This window comes from Numida meleagris, chromosome 13, assembly GCF_002078875.1.
Source record: "Numida meleagris isolate 19003 breed g44 Domestic line chromosome 13, NumMel1.0, whole genome shotgun sequence".
Lineage (NCBI taxonomy): Eukaryota > Metazoa > Chordata > Aves > Galliformes > Numididae > Numida > Numida meleagris.
In genome coordinates, this window is record NC_034421.1 from 6,559,196 (window position 1) to 6,568,505 (window position 9,310).

At 47.5% G+C, this 9,310-nt stretch overlaps 1 protein-coding gene across 7 annotated transcripts in view; it reads left to right on the plus strand.

Moving 5' to 3' along the window:
* The window catches only part of TSC2 (tuberous sclerosis 2), a 30,594-nt gene extending 22,593 nt beyond the window's left edge, over positions 1-8,001 (plus strand). For 4 of the 7 annotated variants that reach the window (XM_021412038.1, XM_021412039.1, XM_021412042.1 and 1 more), the window contains 11 exons: positions 55-123; positions 2,006-2,166; positions 2,325-2,827; positions 3,619-3,694; positions 3,820-3,906; positions 4,144-4,330; positions 4,800-4,939; positions 5,148-5,226; positions 5,616-5,707; positions 5,988-6,086; positions 6,443-8,001. In XM_021412038.1, coding sequence (XP_021267713.1) covers positions 55-123; positions 2,006-2,166; positions 2,325-2,827; positions 3,619-3,694; positions 3,820-3,906; positions 4,144-4,330; positions 4,800-4,939; positions 5,148-5,226; positions 5,616-5,707; positions 5,988-6,086; positions 6,443-6,610 — 1,661 coding nt within the window. In that variant the 3' untranslated portion in view covers positions 6,611-8,001. The remainder of the gene's footprint in view (positions 1-54; positions 124-2,005; positions 2,167-2,324; positions 2,828-3,618; positions 3,695-3,819; positions 3,907-4,143; positions 4,331-4,799; positions 4,940-5,147; positions 5,227-5,615; positions 5,708-5,987; positions 6,087-6,442) is intronic. The other 3 variants (XM_021412040.1, XM_021412041.1, XM_021412043.1) reach the window with 1 other exon arrangement.

Consider the following 9,310-nt stretch of genomic DNA (forward strand, 5'->3'; position numbering starts at 1 on the left):
CATATAGTCTCTCCTTCCTTTTGATGTAGCTGCTCACTTGATTTCCCTTTGCAGTGGCCTCTTTCTCTTCCATGTACCAGTCCAGTTGTCAAGGGAAGTTGCACAGGAGCATATCCTGGGCAGGTATATTTATATATCTTTAAGGAAAAAAAAAAAAAAAGTATTGCCATAGAAGAACACCTCTGATTCATAGAAAATATATCCCTCATACTTCATTTTTCCCTTCCATGTTTCCTGTCTGTTCCCGGTCTCATTACTCTCAACAAATGGGATCCTGAGTAGCATGAAGAAGTCCAAGCCAGATGCAACATTTGCAAGTGCAGATAATTTCTTAAAAATACCTTTTCTTGTAGCTGGGATGGACTGTGGGTCATGAGGCGCAGAGTTCAGTGGCCTCTCAATTAATTGAATTACTCATTTTCAGCTTTGTTTTACAATTGGCTTTGTGTTTTGCTAAAGGTGAAAGCTCCCACTTCTGAGAATAACACGTAGCATGCAACAGGACAGACTGCCCAGAAATCAAGTCCCATGCTACTCAGCCCAAAATGGGACACAGAATCTGATAAAAGAAGCTGGTGTATGTGTGTGTCCATACCTTTTCTCCTGCCTTCTTTCCTTCAGTGGAAAATTCTCTGTAGAGCACCAGGGTATTCTTAACTGCTGTTGTTTTTTGACGTAGGCCTCTTACAGCAGCACAAAGATGCTGTAGTAAAGTATTTTTCTATACTTTTCCTCTCTGCTCATATTATTCCCACCTACAGTGTAATTAGTGAGTGCTCACATTATTTAAAAACGCTGGCAATCTTGGCAGTAATGCAAGAGCTAGAGGAGCCTGGAAGTACTGGGTGTGTGCAGGTGTGTTCTGGCTTGGACAGCTAACCAGATCAGCACGTGTTTTGGTTGTTGGTTTGTTTGTTTGTTTGTTTTTTAGAAGGTATGTGTGTGCAATGCTAACTCTTAATTGCTTCTTTGAAATAACTTTGGTCCTGCGAGCTGAAATCAATCCAGGAAAAGCTGCTTTAGTGATTTCTTTTTTTTTTTTTTTAAATGTTTTGCTGATTTATTTATTTATTTTTTTTTTAATTTTTTGTGTGTGCTTTTTTTTTTAATTTGGAAAACAAATCTTGGCCTTTCAGATTGGTCCTCCAGTCCCTTGTGTGCGTAATGGGAAGCCTCCTGTTCTCCAGCCTTTTCCTCAGGACAAAAAACAAGGCCAGGAGGAGCCCTTGGTCACACTCAGCCCTGTGGTCAGGGCACGGCCTGGAGTAGCTGCAAGGTTAAATCTGCAAATGCTTCCTCCACCACAGACAGGGCTTCCAAGGAGCTTTCTTGTCAGTGTGGTTTGTTAACCATTTGTCTGATCCAAGATGCCACGTGCAGGTTTCCCAGTATTGCTGCAGTGCATGTGTTACTCTTGCTCTCTTGTCCTTTCACATGTCTAGGGCTGAATTGGTTTGCTTCTACTGAGACATACTAGGAAAACTGCCAAACTGCAAGGAAATGGCTCCTAGGAAAATTTCTTACCTCCTTCTAGGCCGCTACAAGGCACAGGAGCGTACAAGAAAAACTTATATTTTGCATACTTGCATAGAAGTGAAGTCTTCATTGCCTGGATAATGATGACCTTTTAATACCAGTCTCGTATTTTCTTGCACCTCTGTAGTTCCTGTGTGTCCTGATAGCTGAGCATTGGTGTACAAGGTCCCATTTCCTTCATTCTGTCCCCTGCTTGCTCATCAGTGACAATTGGAAACAACTGCACTTGTTTTGACAAAAGCAGCTGCAGCCCTTTGCTGCGAGGGTAAGGCCATCAGTGATTCTGTACAAAAGGGAAAGCAGGAGCAAGTCTGATAAGACACAAAATCAAAGAACCAGACCGCTCATTCCGCATGGCCTTCCATTGAGATCCCGTAGGGAAAAGGCTGGTACTTGAGAGGAAAGGACGGGGGCCTGCCGGGCCGCGCCTCTGTGCAGACTTCAGTCCTTCCACATTGTGTCTCGGTAGAATCTGCGGTAGTGCTGGAGGAAGGGAGCCCCTTGGAAATGGAGCTGAAGGAAACCGAGTCCCCAGCTGAGTCTCCGGAGAGTGAAGATTTTGAGACGTCGTGTTCTGAGCAAGTCCTGAGCGAGGAAAGGTTCGCTAAAGCCCAGGAGTCTTACAGCAGGGTAAGCGGCAGCAGCGGCTCCGTGCTGCGTCACAGCCCTGTCCTCAGCAATGCGGGAGAGGTGTCTGTGCTCCGCCAGGGGCTGCCTCAGTGTCGCCGCTGTCAGCTCTTTCTTTGCGAATTAGGAAAACTGTTTGTATTTGTTTCTTCTTCCTTAAGTCCTCCTCGACCTCTAGCCAGGAAGAAAAATCTCTGAAGTCGGACGAGCTGGTGGAGGGTGGTATTCCCATCGGGAGAGCGCTGCCCGTGGAGGATGGCCGGGCACTGGAGGAGCTCTCCTTCCAGCCCTCCCAGCCGCTCAGCAAGTCGAGCTCTTCCCCCGAGCTGCAGACACTGCAGGAGATCCTCAAAGATGCAAACGGCAGAGAAGTAACAAGGAGGCTGAGCACGGAAGTGAAATCCAAATCTCAGTCTGGGAACCTGGAAGGGGAAGGACTGGGCAGTTGGCTGAGCAAGGGTGAGGACACCAGAGCAGCGGGCACGGGGGGGTTGGATGGCAGCGGCCCCGCCACCTCGCCACGCTCCCCATCTGGGCACCGGCCCCGGGGGTACACCATCTCCGACTCTGCCCCATCACGGAGAGGGAAGAGGATGGAGAGAGATGCCTTCAAGAGCAGAACGGCAGCCACCAATGCTGAGAAAGTACCTGGAATAAACCCAAGGTATAACAGGAGCGTATGGACTAGATGGTCTTAGAGCTCTTTTCCAACCTTAATGATTCTATGGTTAGAACTAGTGAGCTTGTAACTGCTGGAGCCATGGCTGGATTTGTTCCAATGGGTCTGTGGGTTTTATGGGATCTACAGAACACTAACTGGCTAAATTGCTTGTTTTCTCAGGCCTTAATATAGAGATGTTGAATCTATTATCACCAGATTAATTTTGCAATCCAAGGAAATAAGTCTCCTAAATGGTTCCCAGTTTATTCAGGTCCCCTAGAGTCAACTGTGCTGTGAACAGGGTGAATTGCTCGTCTTGCTGTTAGGGAAATGTCACGTGCAAAATACTGTGCAAAAGAAAGATGATGGGATATAGTAGTTTGAACTTCAGGTACAGGTAGTTGCCTCAGATTGTGTTCTGAGACAGTCTTCATCTTAGGAGGGGCAGGTTCGTTTTGTAAAGTACAAGTGTCTGCAAGCTGTTGGTGCTGTAGGCTGGAAGTACCCCACGTCACTGTGAGGCAGCGGTGTGTCCCTGCTCCTTTGCTGCGTGTGAAGATTGCCTTTTGAAAGGGGAATTTGTGCAGCTGCCACTGTTTGACATAATGATTGTTTTTTATGACAGGGGTTCATTACAAGCTGCAGGTAGTCCTGGCTCTAGAGGATGAGTAATGCTGTGCTAGAACTTGAATTGCCCCTATTTTTAATTCTTTACAGAAAGTTCTTACGTACAGCAGGTCAAAATGCACTGAATGTTTATGGTAACAGAACATGTTTTCCCCTCTCTCCCTTAGCTTTGTGTTTTTACAATTGTACCATTCCCCGTTCTTTGGTGATGAAAACAACAAGCCCCTCCTGTTGCCAAATGAGGTAGGCAAGGGTTTATTTTAGTTAATTTTTCTAACCTCATTAACGTCCTGAAGAGGTTCTAGGGAGAGCAGTGGGCGTTCAGAGATGATGACTTTTTAAAGATGTGACAAATGTTTCGATTGTAGACGTTTGAAAAATCGGTGCAGCTCCTGGATCAGATTCCTTCATATGACACACACAAGATCGCCGTGCTCTACGTTGGAGAGGGCCAGGTGAGTTGTGTGCAGACGCATTCATCATTCCATGGTTCCATCTCAGCAGAAGGGCGGGCACTGCTACTCCAGCTGTGAGGTTTATGCTGCTGCTTCAGGAGCTCAGCTTCTCCTTAGTTTCTTGCATTAGAAATCAGTGCCTGCGTAAGTCCCTTCTGGGGAGGTGATAACTTAATCACTCGTGCTGATGGAGTGCTCTTTGCATTCACTGCGGGACTCTGTGCTCTCGTTTCCTAGAGCAACAATGAAATCGCTATTCTGTCAAATGAGCACGGCTCCTATCGCTATACCGAGTTCCTGACGGGCTTAGGGAAGCTCATTGAACTCAAAGACTGCCAGCCAGATAAAATCTACCTCGGTGGCCTGGATGTATGTGGGGAGGATGGACAGTTCACCTACTGCTGGCACGATGACATCATGCAAGGTATGGTGTCTGCGGGAGGCAGCAGTGGAAGGATGCTGTCTTCTCATTTTAAGACCGAGTCGCTTTCTACAAACTCTTTCCTTTCTGGGTGTGTAGTGAGGATGACCTGGGGCTGTGTTTTCCCTCTGTTCTCTCTCTGAAGTCTCTGCAAGCCATGAGTTCAGGAGAGGTGTGTATGTGCCTCCTGTGAGAAAAGTCACACCAGCTGCAGGAGGGGACCATGGAGGGCAGCACCTAAGAGTGGCAGCTGCCTGCTGTGCTCTGTGCTTGGCTACTGCTGGAGCAGTCCAGAAGGACTCGATCAGGCTGTCATAAATGAGAACAAACCTCTCAAGGGAGCACAGTGTGTTTTTTTTTGTTACAGTGGTGCTGATACTACTTTGTCTTTCAGGCAAATGCTGAGGGTTAAATATTACTGCTTGCAGCAGTGTCTAAGCTCAGCCTAAGGGTCCTTCTGTTTCCTCTTCAGCCATTTTCCACATTGCTACACTGATGCCCACGAAGGATTTGGATAAATATCGCTGCGACAAGAAGAGGCACCTTGGGAATGATTTTGTTTCTATTGTTTACAATGATTCTGGTGAGGACTTCAAACTGGGAACAATAAAGGTACAGGATTTTACCTCCAGGCCTGTTATAAAACAGGCATTTGGCTGTTTGTAAGCCCTTGATCAGTTGTGTGTTCTCTTGATAAGCAGTGACCATGAGCAGAGGTTATTTGGCTCTGTGGATTTCCGCATGCTAGCACATGGCGTTCACCAGAGTCATGATGGCTGCCAGTAACGTGTGTTTTTCTGTTTTGTTGTTTTCTCATTAGGGTCAGTTCAATTTCGTGCATGTTATCATAACACCGCTTGACTATGACTGCAACCTGGTCACGCTGCAGTGTCGAAAAGGTAGGAATCCCCCCAGCATTTCTTTCTCAGTCTTTCCTTCATTGCTGGTGTAATAATTGACATCACTTTGCCACGTTTTTGCATTCCAAAAGTAAATGCTTCCAAGAGAAACACTCTGAAACCGATTTGCTGCGTAGCAACACCTGTATACATCCTATATATGTATCTTCCCCTATAGAGCAGCCAGAATTTGGGTCGGTTGTGTTCAGTTGCAGTGTAAGTTCTGTCTGTTATGGTTGGAGCTGTAGCGCTTGGTGGGAACTTCTGAGGTTCTGCGATGCAGTCCTTCAGGTTTTTGTTGCTTGTCCATTTAGTTACTGGCAACTTTTTGTCTGGTTCTTCTCTCTTAACTGTCTGACGAGAACTTTTCTTTCTCCTTCAAAATGAAGACATGGAGGGCCTTGTAGACACGAGTGTTGCTAAGATCATCTCTGACAAGAACCTACCGTTCGTCGCCCGTCAGATGGCCCTGCATGCTAACGTGAGTACCATGAGCTCCCTGGGACCTTCTGTCTTTCAGCTGGCTGCTTGGTGCTTCACCAGATACGAAGGAAATGAGAAGGGCTTGCTAAAGCAAGTCAGCTTTCAGCCTCAGTTATTTCTGTCAACCTTTGAGTCAGTTACCACGTGAGCAGTTATAACTTAGATCTGTATTTCAGTCGCTGTCAAACTGGACTGGAACGTTCTATTAATTTTATTGCCATGGTTATGTTAATGTGCATCCTCTCTTTCCCTTCTTCTCCCCACCCTTTCCCAATTAGATGGCTTCCCAGGTTCACCATAGTCGATCCAACCCTACTGACACCTACCCATCCAAATGGATCGCTCGGCTGCGGCACATCAAGCGGCTGAGGCACCGGGTAAGTAAAGATGTCTGTTTGGGATGCTGAGAACTGGTCTCTGCCTTGCAAAGCATTGTTACAAATAAGGCAGCTCTCAAAACTTGACAACTGAGAGGAATAAAGTGTGTGTGAAGGTTAGAATCCAGCTCTTGTGGGAACAACAAGTGGTAGGTCTGGACTTGCAAGCTTCCAAACAGCTCCCTTTGCAGCAACTGCACTGGGGACCCCGATAATTGGAAACATCTGCTTTGCGCTCAGCTCTGTAGTAGGGAACATAAGAAAAGCCGGACTGAGTAACCTGTCCTGCTCTGGCCAAATGGAGGGTGAAAAGTTGCAGAGAACGCAGAGCTCATCTGTTCTCATTTGACTTTCAGCTACGTGAAGAAACCCAGTACCAAACTCCTGGCCTTCCCCTGCAGATGCACCCAACTGCTCCGACCAAGCCCTCTCCGCAGATGGCTCAGGACCCACCGCCAGCCTACGAGACCGGGCAGAGGAAGCGGCTCATCTCCTCGGTGGATGACTTCACTGAGTTCGTGTAGGTCCCCGTGGGTTGGTGTGTCTGTCCTGGGACGGACGAGGCAGTGAATGTGTTGTACCCGCGTGCTGACTCCGTGCAGCTGCATGGACATAGAGGAGAAGGGTTTGGCAAACGCAGCGTGGCTGTGCTGCTTGCATGTGGACTCAGCATTGAACCTTACTTACCAGGAGGATTGAATGTGTTTTGCTGTCTCAGCCTGCCACTGCTGTCTGATGAAGACACTCTGTATCCCCAGCAGATGCTCCAAGAGAGGACCAACTCCACATGCTTTGTTTTTATTTGGTTTGAGCTACTCCAAAGCTTCCATCTCTGATGGGAACTTTCTTGCAGAACCTTCTTTTGGGCCCTTCAACACCAGTGTCTGGTGGGGGCAGATGAAGTTTGATACTCTGCACTTCATCACATAGGTGGAAGGTGCAAGAGTTGGGGAAATTTTGGCACCTTTATTGGGAGTTAAAAATGAAGTACTGAAGCTCCAGCCGTTGTTTCTAAGCAACCCAGAATCTTTGCTCCTCTCCAGGCCTCGGTGCCTCGCGGCACTTGAACTCTACAGACTGTGAGGCTTCCTCTGCTGCCAGCTCTGGTAAGGGTTAATCCGGGTTCCCAAGTGATCTGCAAGATGTACTGCTTAAATTCCCAAGGCTGATGTCTCCATCTTGAGTCAGTGAACCCTTTTTGCTGCCAGGAGTAACGCAAAGCAGGGAGGTGGGAGCCACTCAGCGGAGCAGCAGAGTGGCAAAGAGCTGAGACACAAACCACTGCTGCTGAACTGCTGGGACCCACTGGGGCTGACTGCGAGGACTTAGAGGCCAGATGTGGTTTCTAGATTCATCTGCAGGATTTCTACCAAATAATGCAGCAATGCTGAGGGTGACTGGTCCCTCCCTGTGCATCTAGGAAAACCCTTTTCAAAAGACTGTTGGCGATGCCTCCAGGACAAGTCTCTGAAGGAGTTTTGCCCATTGCACTAACACGTGAGGACAGTATCTCCTCCTGGGACCTCGGCTGTTGTAGTTAACCAGTGGTCCTCTCAGTGCAAGTGTGGACAGGTGGAATGAGATTATGTAGCCCATCTCGTGCTGAGATGGTCATCAGACACTACACTACCAAACTGGAAGACACCGTGTAAGCTGGACTATACTGTGAGTACTTTATCTCCTGCTTCATGAGTAAATGGGAAGCGTGGCTTTTTGATAACAGTAACTGTAGAGCCCTTGCAGTGGAGCTAAATGCAGTGCAGTCAGCACACAGAGCTGCAAAGCGACTGCAATGGGAGCAGAAGCGCCGCTCCGAACTGATGCAGGGCTGTTTGGGAACTCTAAGTGTATGTCGTGTTTTGAGTGTTTATACGTAAGTCCTAAAGGAAATAAAAGTATTTGTATGGTCAGTGGCTTTTTGCTGGCCTGGGAAGTCTCAAATAATAACGTTGCAGGCACTTTGCCTTTGTGCTGGCTGCAGACCCTTCACTAACGAGCTGTTGTAGTTAATTACAGACCAAAGCTTTCCTCGTAGGCCGGCTGATGGGAGCGTCTCGTACTGTGCAGGAGATGGCAGCTAAAATTCTGGTCACAGCCAAGAGGAACGAGGCTGGGTTGGTGGGGATGGGCTCTGGTGAGCGCAGTGGTGCCCCCGGGCCTTTCCTGAGCTCTTCCCCCTAGTGCTGCGTGGCTCACCATGGGGCTGAGGGAGCAACAAAAGCAACGGAGCCAGGCTGTAGCAGTCAGCTTTTATTTGACCTTGTCGTTTTTTTTTTTTTAAGAAACATCCCCACAGTTACAAAATAGGGTATTTTTTTGCTTGCGGTAAATGCTGACCAGATGGTAACAATTGGCATATTGGTCACAATCGTCTGTTTTTAAAAACAAGCATTTATACAGAGGTCCCTCCCTCTCCCTTTTAAACTAGTGGATAGTTTTGTTTTTGTGATTTTTTTTTTTATTTTTTATTTTTTAATTTAAGCAGCTTGATACTGTTGCATCTTTATGAGACTTAAGACAATAAATAAGAAACCATCTCTTGGTGACTACAAACACAGAAATATACATTCAGGAGTACTGACTGGTTAGGGCTGTACGTCAGGGTGGTTGCTGCTGCCAGTGTAATGCCATGCTAACTGACTGCAGCAAAGTGCGTGTCTACGTGGTACCTCAGCTGTGACAGTGAAGGATCTCTGTGGGTGTTGCTATCTTTTGTACAAATAAATGCTGCACTGAGAACTGTGGTTGCTTGGAAGCTGTCTGTGGTGCCCACTGAGCACGTGGGCCCTCGGTGAGGGGTCTGGCTTATCAAGAAACAACTGTGTGGGTTTCCAGAGCTGCTCTCCATACTTCCAGTGAAGGTGAGAAGTAGGGCGGTTGTCCTAGCCTGTTTCTGCTCCTCTTTGATTAAAGAAGCACTTGGTAAGTCACGCGCATCAAATCACAATCACGCACACAAACAAAGCAAATGGGGTAAGAAACAGCCGCTGGGGAATGGCAATCCCAGTGCCTCCCTGGGGAGCATCCTTGTCCCTCCTGCACTGTAGCTTATTCAAGGCTGTTCTGAGCACGCTGCTCCCTGCTCCCCGCTGCCTCTCTCTCTCCTGGAAATTGGTAATAACCAACTTTTTTTTTTTTAACATATTCAATCCATGGTGGGGGGAAGGGGCCGAGTCCTTGACTGTGGTTCTTGGGATGCCCCTTCTTTTGGCTCTTGACGATGC